The sequence below is a fragment of the Camelus bactrianus genome, chromosome 23 (assembly GCF_048773025.1).
Source record: "Camelus bactrianus isolate YW-2024 breed Bactrian camel chromosome 23, ASM4877302v1, whole genome shotgun sequence".
NCBI lineage: Eukaryota > Metazoa > Chordata > Mammalia > Artiodactyla > Camelidae > Camelus > Camelus bactrianus.
The window spans coordinates 25240928-25257920 of record NC_133561.1 but is presented as its reverse complement, the minus strand read 5'-3'; the positions used below and the strand labels follow the sequence as shown (position 1 = coordinate 25257920).

General features: G+C 34.0%; 1 protein-coding gene across 4 annotated transcripts in view; it reads left to right on the top strand.

Annotated features, from left to right (window-relative positions):
- Nucleotides 1-16993, top strand: part of RPS6KC1 (ribosomal protein S6 kinase C1) — a 141563-nt gene that overhangs the window by 45454 nt on the left and 79116 nt on the right. For 3 of the 4 annotated variants that reach the window (XM_074351827.1, XM_074351830.1, XM_074351829.1), the window contains one exon: nucleotides 4655-5017. The exons of the other annotated variant lie outside the window; for it this stretch is intronic. In XM_074351827.1, coding sequence (XP_074207928.1) covers nucleotides 4655-5017 — 363 coding nt within the window. The remainder of the gene's footprint in view (nucleotides 1-4654; nucleotides 5018-16993) is intronic. 4 annotated transcript variants of the gene reach the window in all.

Below are 16993 nucleotides of genomic sequence, written 5' to 3'. Positions count from 1 at the left end.
TATTTGCATGTCTCTATCTGTATCTTTGTATTCATTCCTGAGGTGGTGATGGGGAATATTTTTCTTGAGCTGGTTGGGGAATTCTTCATTGAGAAGAAGAAATTTAGAAAACGCTTAAATTTGGAAGAGAAAAATATCAAGAGAGTACTAGATTTGTTACAATGTATGGTTGAGGAAATACGATAGGGTTAGGCTTTTCGGGTATATTAGGGTGCATCTTAAGAGGAGAATTAGAGGAAGAAAATAAGAAATGTTAGGGGTTAGTCTACTTTAAACAGATCTGTCTTTGTAATCATTTCTGTCTTTTCTCTTAAGTTAGAAATTCCTTGGCACTGGCTGCTGGATGATTCATAGAGGCCCTCATTTTATAAATTGTGTCTGTATAACATAATCTTTATTTTCAAACAAATTCCCAGTTTGAGCCCTCGCTGTATCTTCTTTGATATCCTTCTCACACAGAGCCTTAAGGGCTTGCCATCATACAACAAATATGATAACAGTTGCCTGTAATCCCACCACACAAAGTTCTGGTAATATTTAGCGTATCTTCCCAGCCTTTTTCCTGTGTTTGTGTTTTTAAATTAGAATTATAGTATATATCTCTTGCTTTGCATTTTGTTGTTTTTGATTAATAGAACATGAATACTTTAGCCTTAAATGTTCTCCTATGACATAATTTTTAGTAGCTGTATAATATTTTACATAGGGATGAGCCATAATCTACTATTGTTAGGGATTTGGTTTTTCCAAATTTTTACCGATTTCTTTGATGGATATTCTTATATATAGATTATATAGATCTTTTTTTTTTCACATCTTTGATTGTTTTTGGTATAAATTGCTTAATTTCTGGGCCAAAGATACAAGCTTTTTTTTGCATCTGTTATGCATTGCCAAATTGTTCTCCAAAAAGGTTAAACCAGAAGAGTTCTCTTTGTTTCCTATTGCTTTGCCTGTTTAGACTAGAAAAATCCCTCTTCCTAACTTGCTAGTTTTTATTTATTTGCTTGTTTTGAAATATTCCTCATTCAGAATTAGTTAAATTTGAAAAGGAAACCATTTGTATAGAATACTTATTTATTACTTTATTTTACTGTCTGACTTTCTCCCTAGGTATTTTGTTGATCTTACTTTTCTGTTCTAATTTCATTTAATCATGCCAATAAAATAAGGTTGGACAAGTCAGAGGAAATAAGACTATGTGACTAGATTTTTGTGGTCAAAAGCCAAGAAACTGAGTACACATAACTTTACCCTCTTGCCCTTTGGTACTATTGTTCTTGTTAGAAAGGAAAGTCAGGCAAAGCATGAAACAGTACAATGTGATAGATGATGTGGAGGTTATAGTGACAAGACACCAGAGAGTGGACAAAATATCTATAACAGCATTTCCTTTCTTTTGTGATTAGCTGTAGAAACCACAACATTTTTTTTTTTTTTTGGTCTATTTGTTTGTTAATTTTAATGGACCAGGTTATATAATGATACCATTTAAGGAAATACATTTATATTGGATATATAAAATATTTAAAACATTTTTAAAAATCTCTTGTAAAGTTTATATATTTCTCAAAACAGTGGATAAATAATTTTGCAGATTGCTATAAAAAGATTCTGATTTTAAATCCTGTCTGTACAGTTGAAATGTCAGAGAATTGAAAAGATTCCCACTAGGTCCAGTGAATTTCATCTGAAATTGTGGATTTAATGAAATCTGTTGCTTTTGGGGAACAAAATTAGTACTTTATGGGCATTCTAAGGATTTGAGAAAAAAAAAAACAAAACTGAAAACAGAATACATTGACAAAGTGCCAAAGTAGTGTCTACAGCTGATTTGAAATTTGAGCTTAGCTGCCAGTAAATGTTTTTATGCTAACTTACTTTATTTGATATGAAGTAAGCAATTTGAGTCTATAATAGAGGTTGACAAACTGTGGCCCATGGGCCAAATCTGGCCTGCCACCTGTATTCATATGACCTACAAGCTAAGAATGGTTTTTGCATTTTTAAATGGTTCACAGAATTCAAAACAATATTATGGCATGTGAAAATTATGTGGACCTCAAATTTCAACATCTATGTATGAGATTTATTGGAGCACAGGCAGACTTTTTCATCTAGGTGTTGTCTGTGGCTGCTTTTCGTGCTACAACAGTGTTGATTAGTGCGAAAGATCGTATGGCCCACGAAGCCTAAAATACCCTGTGGCCCTCAGAAAAAAAGTTTGCTGACCCCTGGTATAGAATTGTATACTCAAATCCACTTTTAATTTTGACTTAGTATATGATCCTGGGTTGAGGGGATCATTTTCTTCTTAATGTATTTTCCTTTCTGAGAAATATGGCAGGTAGTCAGTGTTCAGTGATGCTGCCGATCTCACGGTTGTTCCCAAACCTAAGCTTTACCTAAGCCTATTTGCAATCTTCTTTAATGATGTAAATCAGTGGCTCTCAAATTATGGTCTTTAGCCCCCAGGTATTCCTGAGATCTTTTTAGGGGATCCCCAAGGCAGAAACAATTTTTATAATCTGGAAGATTGTTTACTGTTTCTTCTCTGTTGACATTTGCACAGATGATGCAATATTGGTGGTGGGTGGCACTGCTGTGCTGGAGCATGAATCAAGACACTGATATGAGATGGTAACAGTAATCATTGCACATACCTACAGTGAGACCAGTGCTAATTTCATTTAGGAATGTCCTTGATAAAGCAGTAAAAACTGTTGATTTTATTAAATCTCAACCCTTGGATACATGTCTTTTTGAAATTCTGTGTGATGAAGTGGACTATACGTAAAACTTTACATACTGCATTACCGTGGTTATCTGGAGGAGAAATACTTGTGCAGTTATTTGAGCCATAAACTAGCCATTTTTTTCCTGGGACCCCATTTTTTCTTGAAAGAATGATTGACAGTCATCATTCAGACTTGGGCGTTCAGCAGATACTTCTTTTGAAAGTGAATGAAGTGAGCTGACACTTCAAAGAGAGCAACTGACAGTATTTATTGCCAATGATAAAAGTTTTCAACCCCAAATTAGAATTTTAGAGAACCTGTATCTGCCACTTTGAGCTTGACAGTTACCCAATACTTAAAGAATTTTCTGATGAGGTTGGTGTTGTTAAGTAACAAATATGATTTTCTTAGAGATATTGTAATAATGAAATCTTGTCACCATTTGGAGGATCTTTGTAACTCAGGGAGCTAATATTTTCAAAATGACCAGGGTGTGATGTTACAAACTCATGCATGGATAAAAGATCCATTCAGTGTGCAAAACAGACCCATGGATTTGAATGTAATAGAAACAGAAATTTCATTGACAAGAATTTATATTTCACATGAAAACTAAACCAAGAAACTACCATTTGTCAAGTTTTGTTGTAATATCAAAAAACCAATATCCACAGTTACTTGAAAAGGCTACTAAAATATTCACCCCATTTTCAATTACTTCTCTATGTGACATTTTCTTCAAATCTTTCAACCAGAACAACATCTGACAACAGATTGAGTACAGAATTAGACATGAGAATCTGGCTATTTTCTGTTAATAAAGATTTTCAAAAATCTAAAGCAGTGCCACTTTTCTCAGTAAATATTTTTTTGTTTTGGAAAAATATAGGTATTTTTACAAAAATTGTGTTAGCATGTAATGTGCTTCAGTGTTTAATTTTAAACATTCAGTCTACTTTCTAAATATCAAGGTTGGTAAATATTTATAGATATAGTTCATATATACAAAAGCTCTTCGAGGTCCTCAATTATTTTTAAGAGTGTAAAGGGAAGTCCTAAGACCAGAAAGTTTAATAACTGTTATTGTAGTTCAAGGTCATTTACCATGAAGTCAGTTATATGAAATGGAAGAGGTAATTTTCATTCCTAAATGTTTCAGTAGGAACCATTATTCATTTTCTGTCAGAAAACTAAGATGCAAACATGGACCAAAGCTTTCTTAAAAAGCCTGTGGAGGGGGGAAAAAAAAAGCAGGCCTGTAGAAGAGGCTGAAACATGGATTTCTAAAAATTCAGTTTTAAAAAAAAACTAAATGGCATATATTTTCCAGATATGGATGGTTACTTAGAAGTATACCTGTGAGGATACATTATATAATAGTTAATTAATTATTATGCAGTTGCTATAATATTTATAATTTAATGATAGCCTATTATGTGTATTAACTCTAGTCCACATCTAAACCCCTGCTTTAATATTATTAAGTAATTTGCTGTTGCTCACCAGTAAATTTTAAGATCTGGGATTCAAGCACTTCTTTTTGTCTTACTCTGAAGCCCTTACTCTTTTCCTTTTATCATAATGCTGTTGTTCACAGCAGCTGTGTGTACAAGCATCTGCCTTCTATGAATAGTTTACAAGATCTTGTGGCTCTTTTTGACAACAAGGCTAGATAAAGACTGTCTTCAGTTTAGTTTGATAATTAAGGCAAGGAAATTGTCTTCCAGAGTTGTAGAGAGACTGCAAAAATGAATGAACTAAACTGAAACAAATTGCTAGACACTGACTTCCATCAGTAAATTACAGCCTTCCTAATTGACTTGGGTAGTATGAAAAAATGAATAGACAGGGTGATTTGTATTCTTTTGGCTGATTCTCAATTTAATATCTGTTTACTGTTGTGATTGTATTTCTAGGCTTCTCCAGTGACAGTGATCTGGTATCTCTTACTGTTGATGTGGATTCTCTTGCTGAGTTGGATGATGGAATGGCTTCCAATCAAAATTCTCCCATTAGAACCTTTGGTCTCAGCCTTTCTTCGGATTCTTCAGCACTAGGGGCTGTTGCTTCTGATATTGAACAGAACAAAACAGAAGAAGAACGGGAAAGTCGTAGCCTCTTTCCTGGCAGTTTAAAATCCAAGCTTGGCAAGAGAGATTATTTGGAAAAAGCAGGAGAATTAATAAAGCTGGCTTTAAAAAAGGAAGAAGAAGATGACTATGAAGCTGCTTCTCATTTTTATAGGAAGGGAGTTGATTTACTCCTAGAAGGTGTTCAAGGTATAATTTTATCTGTTATTAATGTGTTTTGGCATGGTCTTAAGTTGGTTGCGGGGAAAAGGTATATGCATATAACTGTTTCTTGTGTATAGTCCTGTGTAAAAACAAGACTGAAAAGGAGAAATTACTGAAGATTAAATTACCCAAATGTAGATATCTACTTTTAGTTATGTGAGATGGAAGACAGCATCAAAGATACTTAACTCTGATCAATCAACCAACAAAAATGGAATTTAAAATCAAGCTTCTGAGTCTCTTGTATGAATAATAATGTTTTTTCTGATGTGGGCAGTGTTCACCAGCCTTCACCTCTCTCAGAAACATTTACAGAGATTCTTTAGTGCATTTACTCTTAGTGTCCTGAAGAGACAAGATGAAATAGGCTTTTAAACTAAGAATGTAAAGGATTCTTGGATTTGTCTGCTATTCTGGTTTTGTTAGTTGCGATAATTCTCCGCTAATTAAATGGGGATAATAAGGGACATGTAGAGCTGAATGTTGCTGAATGTCTGTAAGTAGAACTTAAGCTTTTTTTTTTTTAAGCATCAGTTTTTATCATTTTGCCTTTTCCTTATGGAAGCAGATTGAAGCGTACTGCAGTTTGTTACATGATTTTCTGGACACAGTAATCAAAGGTTGATAGGACCTTCTTCCAGTAGTTTTCTTTCCAGAAAATCATCATTGTCATTATTGTTCAGTGATCTTTGACTTGTTAATACCATTTAGATGACCACGCTCTCCTGGATTACTAATACTTTTTTTTTTTTTTTTTTTTTTACTAAAATACTCCCAGCTTCACTATGCCTGGTGTCCTGTAGTCCGGAAGCCTTCTATTTACTCTCCCTAGACCTTAAACCTTTCAGTCTTCTAATGTGGTGTAAAGATGAATACTTGGCTGTATGGAGTGGAAGAAAGAGTGTGTGTAGTGGCATCCTAACTACTTCTTAACCAGGATTTTGATGAATTCTCTTGTTTTTATCTGTCACACTCACTTCTGTAGCTACCTAATACCACCAGTTTCTGAAATTTTGGACAGATTTACAGTGCTGTGTAAGTCATACAGCTTCCTTGAGTTTCCCAAGTCAGGAACCACTCATTCTTCTACTTTTTAGCTTCTAAATGTTTGTTGCTACTATATTCCCTCTCAGTCTCTTTGTTTTTTGCAAGATTTTGCCTTAAAAATAATTTTTTTTACTGCCATGTTAATGGAGTGTCAGGAGGGAGCATCTGTTATGGTTTGAGTGATGTAAATTTTTGTTTTTCAAGTAGTTTCATAGTCTTGGGTGTTTTTGCTTGCTAGTAGAGCATTCTGATCTTAATGATCTACTCCTTTTTATTTGTCTTCTCTCTCATTTCGGGTTGGGAGTTTAAAATGGGAATGAGTTGCAAACAGTTGGCTCTGATATTTTTCCATTTCTTTTTATATAATTTTGTGCTAAAACACTAAATTGACATATGTAAAAACACATCACTGTGAAACATTTTTGTGTCTAAAAATTATTTGCATTTAACCTTAGAACACTTCATAATGTTACCACTTGATGGCACCAGAAAAATGAAAATGTTTGTTTCAGAATCAGAATTGTGGATACATATCAGCAAATAACAACAACAAAAAAATCATTTAGTTAGTTACTTTGTGATTATGGTGGTGAATTAAATTTCTCCTCTAGAACTTGATACCAAACCTTCTAGATCTCTATTAAGGAATGTTATTATTTAAACATATTTTTCCTATTTATCTTATGCCTGTCTCTCTGAAACCACAATAGCCATTTGTGCCTGGATTGGTTTTTATAGTTAATATGTCACCAAATCTAAAAAGTTATACTTGACTAATTATCCATTTTATTCATACAAACTGTGGGAACCACAATCACAGAATTCTAACTTTTAACCAAAATGTAAAAAATAACCTCTGTTTCAGTCCCATGGTTATGGATTTAACTATGTGTTAAATGTAATGGCCAGACCGTGCTTCTAGTCTGTGGATTCTATTTACAAGTATACCAGTCACCACCTAACAGACACATGGACATTATTCTTAAAAAAAATTTTTTCCCCTCCAGTTTTATTGAAATATATTGGACATACGACATAGTATTAAAGGTGTACAACATAATTATTTGATATATGCATGCATTGTGAAATAATTACTGCAGTAAACTTAGTTAATATATGTCACCTCACATAGTTAGAAATTTTCTTCCGGTGCTGAGAACTTTTAAGATCTATTCTCTTAGCAACTTCCAAATATACAGTACAATATTGTTAACTATAGTTACCATGTTGTACATTTCATCCCTCAAGTTTGTTAATCTTACAAATGGAAGTTTGTATTTTTTGACCACCTTCTCCCCTTGCCTCTGGCAGCTGCTAATCTGTTCTCTGTTTCTATGAGTTTGGCTCTTTTTAGATTCCACATACAAGTGAGATTATATGGTATTTGTCTTTCTTTGACTTATTTCACTTTGCATAGTGCCCTTAAGAATTTCTTTTTTGTGGTTGAGTAACATTCCATTGTAAATATATACCACATCTTCTTTATCCATTCATCTGTCGATGGACTCTTATGTTGTTCCATATCTTGGTTATTATAAATAATGCTACAGGTACGTTGTGGAGGTGCAGATACCTCTTCAAGATAGTGCTTTTGTTTCCTTCTAATATATATCTGGAAGTGGAATTGTTCAATCATATGGTAGATGTATTTTTAACTTTTTGAGGCACCTCTATATTGTTTTCCAAAGTGACTGCACAAATTTAAATTTCCACCAGCAGTGTACAAGGGTTCCCTTTTCTCCACATCCTTGCAATGTTTGATATTTGTTCTTTTTTTGATGACAGCCATTCTGACATGTGTGATGTGGTATCTCACTGTGGTTTTGATTTGGGTTTCCTTTATGATAAGTGATATTAAACACCTTTTTGTGTACCTGCTTGGCATTTGTATATTCTTTGGGAAAATGTCTATTCACTTCCTCTGCCCATTTTTTAAATCGGATTAATTTTTTTTTCCTATTGAGTCATGAGAATTCTATATATATTTTGGATATTAATGTCTTATCAGATATATAAGTTATAAGTATTTCTCCCATTTGATAGGTTGCCATTTCATTTTGTTGATGGTTTCCTTTGCTGTGCAGAAGAAACTTTTTAGTTTGATGTAGTCCCACTTGTTTAGTTATGCTTCTGTTGCCTTTGCTTTTGGTTTCAAATCCAGGAAATTATTGCCAAGACTGATGTCAAGGAGCTTATCCTCTATGTTTTCTTCTAGGAGTTCTGTGGTTTCAGTCCTTGCAGTCAAGTCTGTAATCCATTTTGAGTTGATTTTTGTGTATGGTGTGAGATAGGGGTCCAGTGTTACTCCTTTGCTGCTCAGTTTTCCCAGCACCATTTATTGAGACAATCCTTTCATTATCCTTTCCCTGTTGAATATTCTTGGCTCCTCTGATGAAAATTAGTTAACCATACATGCATGGGTTTATTTCTGGGCTCTCTGTTCTGTTCCATTGATCTTTGTGTCTTTTTTATGCCAAAACCATACTGTTTTGATTACTATAGCTTTGTAACCAGGAACTGTGATACTCTGGTTTTTTTCTTTCTCAAGAATTGTTTTGCCTTTTAAGAGTCTTTTGAGGTTCCCATACACATTTTAGAGTTCTTTTTTTCTACTTCTGTGAAAAATGCCATTGGAATTTTGATAGGGATTGCTTTGAATCACTGGATCACTTTGGGTAGTATGGACATTTTAACAGTATTAATTCATCCAATTCATGAGCATGGAATATCTTTCTATTTGTTTTTTTCTTCTTCAATTTCTTTCATCAGTGATTTGTAGTTTTTAGTATACTAATCTTTCACATCCCTGGTTAAATTTATTCCTAGGTATTTTATTCTTTTTTATGCAATTATAAGTGGGATTGTTTTGTTAATTTCTCTGTCTAGTAATTTATTATTAGTGTGTAGAAACACACTGATTTTTGTATATAGATTTTGTATCCTGCACTTTTACTGGATTTATTAGTTTAACACTTTTGGGGGAAGTCTTTAGGGTTTTCTGTTTTCATATCATCTACAGGAGACAGTCTTATTTCTTCCTTTTGATTTGGATGACTTTTATTTCTTTTTCTTGCCTAATTGCTCTGGCCAGAACTTCCAGTACTATTGGAATAAAGTGGCAAAAGTGGGCATACTTGTCTTGTTCCTGATCTTAGAGGAAAAGCGGAAAAGCTTTCAGCTTACCACCATTGAGTGTGATATTGAGATAATGGGCTTTATTCTTTAATTTGTGGGGAAATTGGGGGCTCTAGCTTGTGAGCTAATTTGACTTTTATGAGCAGAAGAGATGTTTCCTTGGAGAAACTTACTGAGACATCACTGTAACTAGTTATACCTATGAGGCATTTTAATTTAACTCTTGCTGGAAGAATTGTTACTTGTGACCTTGGATTGGATTGGCATGCTTTATAATAAAATAACTTTATAGATATCTGATAATCCAGAGAAATAATCTTCCAGAGCTAAGTAGGAGTGTTTTGTACAGGGGTTCTTATGAGTTTTCAGATTTTGTTGTTCTGGATACTAATCATTCATCCTGACTAAACTATTCATCCTAAAGGAATTTATCTAGGTTGTTTCTAGATCTGATAAAGATGGATTGATGTTTTTCTTACTTAACTGGTGTTTGCACAGCTGAGACTAGATGCAGAACACAATAATAGCAGCAGTTCTGTTTGCCCATCCAGCAGAGAAAAAGCATACTTTGATAGTGGTAACTTTGAATTCTCCTTTTGAATTCAACACTTTACTTACTTTGTCAATTTAGAAATGGCTCTTGAAATTAAGATACTCTCTACTCCTCTAAGTCCTCAGATTTTTATGGATTTAAGAGAGAAAATCCAAAGGTCAAGATTGAAGGAATCAACTTGAATCTTTGAAGAGAATGTTTCAGTACATAACCATTGTTTCTGTCTTGTTTATGTATTTCTGCAAGTGGCTGATATGATTAATCTGTATTCATAGTGTGGGCTCATTAGAATAATTGTGATAGTGTAGAGTAGCAAATGGATGACAAAAAGGTATTAATGAAATGTTTAAATAATTTATTATTTATTACATTCCTGTCACTGTGGAAGGGTTTTTTCCTTAACATTATTTTTAATCCTCAGAACAAACCTACAAGCTGACCTATGGCTGGTCATACTGGGTTTTGTCTAAGGACACCAAAATTTAGAGGGTGCAAACATTTAATATAGTGATTCTAAAAGCTTGGCACCTAGTTAGGAAGAATAATTATTTAAAACAGGAAGCTACCAGATGGCGAGCATTGTTAGTAACACCCATCTGTGGGCTACATTATGAATTACAGAGTTGATTTGAGAGCTGGTTTTGTTTAGTTTTTTATAGGTGCCAACATTGCTGGTTTATTTTGTTTGTAAGGTGGATACTGGAATCCCCATTTTACAGGTGGAGAAAACTAGGACTTAGATAAAGTAAGCAATTTGCTCAACGACACAAACCAAGACAATTTTCAGCCAGGATTTAAATCTAAGTCCTTCTGAGTTCAAATCTTGTCTTCTTTCCACTATGCCATGCTACTTCTCACAAATAGCTCCCCTAATTAGATTAGCTTTTAAAAATGGAAACTCAAGCCTCTCTGGGATTAAATATTTTTAACTTTTGAGTATTTATTCTTTTTCCTTCTACCCATTTATTTCTTTGCTCCTTCAACCATTTATCCATTCAGTTGATCATTCAACAAGCTTTTATTACTTGTATGTACCAAGTACTGTGATGGTGAATATAAAATATTTTTTTTGTAAAAACATAAAATTGAAGGATGGCCCTTCAAAATGAGACTCCTTCCTCTCTCCTCCCCTCCTCATCCTCCCCTGTCTGTTTCTGTTTAAATCTCCTGCATACATTATGGCTCTCACAATGAAAAGAATTCCTGGATGCTGTTGATATCTAATTTTTCTTGGACAAATTTGTTGATATTTTTGACTTGTGAGACTCCTTCTAATGTTATTACTTAGCTGAGAGATGCAAACCGTCTTTTGCAATTTTCATCCTGGTAAATGATATAATAAACAATACCAAGCCATTTTTCACAGTTTTACCCCATCCCTTGGTTCATGTATGCTAGGCTCTCAGGGATAATCCAGACGTATTTTAAAAACTGACCTAGTGTGCTAAGGTATTACATCATTCTGGCTCTCTTACTGGGTCTTGACTATTCTTCTTCCCCTTCCCATGGTGAGGAATAGATTTTCTGGAGAAATCATAAACCCACCTATACTTCTAGGTTTCCTTTGAGTCACTTTTACTAGCTCAGGATTGTAGGGTTAGTTCTAGAACATGTCCAGGCTCTATGAATGTGGCTAGTCTCTGCAGTCGTAATGATATATACTCAAGTGCTTTAAAAAACAGTTCTTTTTTTTTATGGAAATATAATTGATTTATAATGTTGTATTAGTTTCTAGTGCACAGTATAGTGATTCTGCTTTATATGTCTATGTAATCTTTTTCATTATAGGTTATTACAAGCTGTTGAATATAATTTCCTATACTATACAGTAGGACCTTGTTTATCTGTTCTGGATATAGTAGTTTGTATCTGCTAATCCTAAACTCCCAATTTATCCCCTGCCCTTCCCCTTTGGTAACCATAAATTCGTTTTCTGTCTGTGAGTCTCTTTCTGTTTTGTAAATAAGTACATTTGTGTCATTTTCTTAGATTCAACATAGAAGTGGTATCATGGTATTTTTCTTTCTCTTTCTGGCTTACTTCACTTGGAATGATAATCTTTAGGTCCATCCATATTGCTGCAAATGGCACTGTTTTGTTCTTTTTATGGCTGAGTAGTATTCCACTGTGTACATTACCACATCTTCTTTTTTTAAACATTATTTAATTGAGTTATAGTCATTTTATAATGTTGTGTCAAATTCCAGTGTAGAGCACAATTTTTCAGTTATACATGAACATACATATATTTATGGTCACATTTTTTTTCACTGTGAGCTATACCACAAGATCTTGTATATATTTCCCTGTGCTATACAGTATAATCTTGTTTATCTATTCTGCATATGCCTGTCAGTATCTACAAATTTTGAAATCCCAGTCTGTCCTTTCCCAGCCCCTGCCCCCTTGACAACCGCAAGTTTGTATTCTATGTCTGTGAGTCTGTTTCTGTTTTGTTTATTTTAGATTCCACATATGAGCGATCTCATATGGTATTTTTCTTTTTCTTTCTGGCTTACTTCACTTAGAATGACATTCTCCAGGGACATCCATGTTGCTGCATATGGCGTTATGTTGTCATTTTTATGGCTGAATTGTATCCCATTGTATAAATATACCACATCTTTAACCAGTCATCTGTTGATGGACATTTAGGTTGCTTCCATGTCTTGGCTATTATAAATAGTGCTGCTGTGAACATTGGGGTGCATGTTATCTTCTGAATTAGAGTTTTCTCTGGTTATATGCTCAGTAGTGGGATTGCTAGATCATCTAGTAAGTCTATCTTTAGTTTTTTAAGGAATCTCCATACTGTTCTCCATAGTGGCTGCACCACATTACATTCCCACCAGCAGTTAGGAGGGTTCCCTTTTCTCCACACCATCTGCAGCATTTATTGTTTGTGGACTTTTTAATGATGGCCATTCTGACCAGTGTGAGGTGATACCTCATTGTAGGTTTGATTTGCATTTCTCTGATAATTAGTGATGTTGAGCATCTTTTCACGTGCCTATTTGGCCATTTGTATGTCTTCATTAGAGAAATGTCTGTATAGGTCTTCTGCCTATTTTTTGATTGGGGTTTTGTCTTTTTTTTTTTTTTTTTTTTTGTTACTGAGTTGTTTGAACTGTTTGTATATTCTGGAAATTAAGTTCTTGTCAGTTGCATCGTTTGCAAATATTTTCTCCCATGTTTTTTTGTCTTGTTTATGGTTCTCTTTGCTGTACAAAGCCTCATAAGCTTAATTAGGTCCCATTTGTTTATTTTTGCTTTTGTTTCTATTGCCTTGGTAGACTGCCCTAGGAGAACATTGCTATTATTTATATCAGAGAATGTTTTGCCTATGTTTTATTCTAAGAGCTTTATTGTGTCCTGTCTTATGTTTTAGTCTTTATGCCATTTTGAGTTTATTTTTGTGTATGGTGTGAAGGAATGTTCTAACTTCATTGGTTTACATGTGGCTGTTCAGCTGGCAAATCCCTAGCTGTGGATTAATTTAGCCACTTCTTTTGAAGTATCCACAAATTTCCCTTAATTCTGGTTTACAGAGGTTGCTAACCAAAATGAATTCATTGTTACTAATCTTAACAGGCCTTCAGTAATGATACTTATCCTTAAGGTTCCTTTGTTAACTCACAATCTGCAATCTACAGTGAGTGTTTCATATAACCTCTGCTTTACTAAACCTCTTCTACTAATTCCAGTGACACTACACTTTCCTTCATTTTCTTTCTTAGGTTGACCTTTCTAAGTTTGCTTTGCCATCTCCTTTCCCATTTGACCTTTTGATGTTGGAGTTTATTGAGATTTGGTTGTCAAACTTCTTAGGCTCCTTACCCTGATTTCTTAGTTGATTTCAGCATTACGTAATTTTGGTGACTATATACAATAACACTGCATAATAGAAATATAATGTAAGACACATGTATAATCTAAAAATTTCCAGTAGCCACATTAAAACTAGGACTTCCTCTGCTGGCCAATATTGGGTAATAGGGACTGTATTTACTCTCCTTCATGAAGCAACCAAAAAACCAGACAAAGTATATATAACAGTGGTTTTAAAACAGTGGTCATTAAGTAATGAAGGACAGTGTTTTCTGAGATACAGGAAACAAATGAGATGAGTCTTATGATTGCCCAGCTTACTGTCATGAGTTTCCAGGCTGAGGTTCAGGAAGAGGGAAGCCAGGTGGATCAAGGCAAAACCTCTGAGTTGAAGAGATGAAGCTAAGAGTCCACAAAGACCAAAGCTAGAGTTTGTATTTAGAGCCTGTGAGATCGTTGCCTGATGTCTAGTGTTTTATCTAGGGAGGAGATGACTGTGCAAAGATTTGCAGTGTCCCCTGGAATATTCAGCAGAGTACTGATTAGTGCATGATTGTGGAGAAACTACCCACAGTCATGGAAAGATTCCCTAAAAGGATCAAGGGGAACATTCTTGGCACTCACACAGGGCTGGAAATGGTATCTATTCCTAGCAGGCAGTCTTGAAAACTTCAGTCGTGGGGAACTGGGGAGAATACTCAGAAGTCTTGCCCCAGTAGTGTGCAATAATGGTTAGCTCTAGGCCCACCCTGACAACTCCTAGAAGCAAGACCCCATCCCCCCACCCCAATCAAACTGCTTGCAAGAAGCATAACCATCCCAGAACAAAACTCAGTAATGCCTGAAAGCTTTCCAGATGTGAGTAAAACATTCTACAGGTCCAAAAAGCCCAACAAATTCAAGGGTAAGAAACATGAAAACTACACCAAGGCATATCAAATTGCTCAAAACCAATGATAAAGAGAAAATCTTAAACTTAAAAGCAGGCAGAAAAAAAAAAGACATGAACAGAAGGACAAAGATAAGAGTGATATCAGATTTCCTGTCAGAAATAATGTAAACAAGAAGACAATTGATTAACATATTTAGCATATGAAAATTTAAAAAACCCTGTCAAATGAGAATTCTATATCCAGTGAAAATATATTTCAAAAATGAATGCAAATTTTCTGTCTCTGTTTTAGCAGTTATTGAGATAGCTCTGCCTAATACTAAATTGTCTGTTTCTCCCTTTATTTTTCAGTTTTTACTGCTTCTGTTTTTAGGACTCTCTTATTAGATGCATGATTTTTTAGAGTTATTATATCATTCTGATTAATTTGACTTTTAATATTACAATTTGTTAATTGTCTCTAGCAAAATTTTTTTCTTAAAATCTATTTTGTTGGATATTAGTATAGCTTTCCACCTCTCATGATTACTTTTTGTATTATATATGTTTTTTTCATCCTTTTACTTTCAACCTGTTTCTTTGAATCTAAGTATGTCTCCTATAGACAGGATGTAGCTAGATTTTATTAATCTAGTTTTATAGTCTCTTTGATTGGCATGTTTAATCTTTATACATTTAATCTGCTGTCTTACTGTTTATTTTCTATATGTCTCATCTCTTTTTTGTTTTTACTGCCTTCTTCTGTGGTAAGTAGTTATTTTTCCACGGTACCTTTATTATCCATTTTTTTTCTGGGTTATGTCACTTTGACCTTTTATTTTCCGTAGTGGCTTTTTTGAAGATTACAGTAGTAAGCATTTTAACTTAAAGCATTCCACTTTAGAATAAACTACCTTAATTCTAGTAATATAGAGAAACTTTACTTCAGCATAGCTCCCTTCCTGTCCTACTTTTTGCTAGTTTTGTCATATATGTTACATCTTTATATAAGTCCTACAGTGCAGTTTTATGATTACTGATTAAGTTTACTTGTCTTTTAAACCAGTTAGAAGAAGAAATGAGAAAAAATATATTTATACTATCTGTTTAAAATTTACCTAAGTAATTTCCTTGCTGCCTTTATTTTTTAATTTAGATTTGACTATCTGCTTTCATTTCTTTCTTTCTCTCTTTCTGTTTCTTTTTTTCTTTTTCTTTCTTTTCTTTCTTTCTCTCTTTCTCTCTCTGTTTTTTCCCCCCAATATTTCTTGTAAGGCAGGTCTACCAGCAACAAATTCTCTCATCTATTATTGCGGGATGTTTATTTTTGTCTTCATTGTTGATAGTTTTTCTGGATATTGGATTCTTGGTTGACAGTTTTTTTTCCCTTTTCAGCATTTTGAATATGCCATCCCACTGCATTTTGTTTTTCATTTTTCTGATAATAAGTTAGTTGTTAAATTTTGTTGAGATCTCCTAGTATGTAATGAGTAATGTTTATCTTTTGCTATTTTTAAGATTTTCTGTTTTGGCTTTTGACAGTTTGGTGTTATGCATTTAGGTGTAGATATCTGAGTTTATCCTTGACATTTGTTATAGCCTCTTCATATTTGATGACATTCTTAGATATGTAGATCAGTGTTCATCAAATTTGGGAAATTTTCACCTATTATTTCTTCAATTTTTTTTTTTTTTTCCTTTTCCCCCTCTCTCTTCTGTATTTCGGACTGGATTAATTTGTATGTTAGTGTGTTTGATGGTTTCTACAGTTGCCTGAATCTGGTTCTCCCCCTATACCCTCCTTTTTAATTGTTCAGTTTTATTCAGACTGGTTAATATCTACTCATTTATCTTCAACTTTGCTGATTCTTTTTTCTATCAGCTCAGTGTGCTGTTGAGTATTTTTTAACTCCAGAATTTCTATTTGGTTCTTTTTTTACAATTTGTGTGTTTTTATTGTTAATCTGTATTTGTTGATTCATTGTTTTCGTGCTTTCTTTAATTCTGTAAACATGGTTTCTTTTAGTTCTTTGAACATATTTAGAATAATTGTTGGAAGTGTTTCCTAAGATTTATACATGAGTACCTTCAGAGACAGTTTTTACTGACTCCTTTTTTTTTTTTCTGTTTATGTGCTATGCTTTTCCTATTTCTTTGCATGTTCCATATTTTTTGTTAAAACCTTGACATTTTAGATAATACAGCAACTCTAGATTGTACCCTCTCCTCCCTACTTTCCAGGGCTGGTTGTTGTTGCTGTTTTTGTTTTTGTTGTTGTTTCTGTTTTGTCATCAGCCAATGATTGTTTAGAGGTTATGCTTAAACTTCCTGAATCAGTGAGGCTTCTGTCATTTGCCAAGAGGTTCTGTGTGTGGGTTAGGGCATTCAAAATCCAGGCAGTTTGCAAGTCTTCCCTGGTTTTTATTTTCTGTTTTTGCAAGGCTTCCTATTCACCAATAATGAGTGGATAGCTGTGGCCCTCTGTGGTCTCTTCTGTGCACATGTGTAACTTTCAAGATCCTCAGGA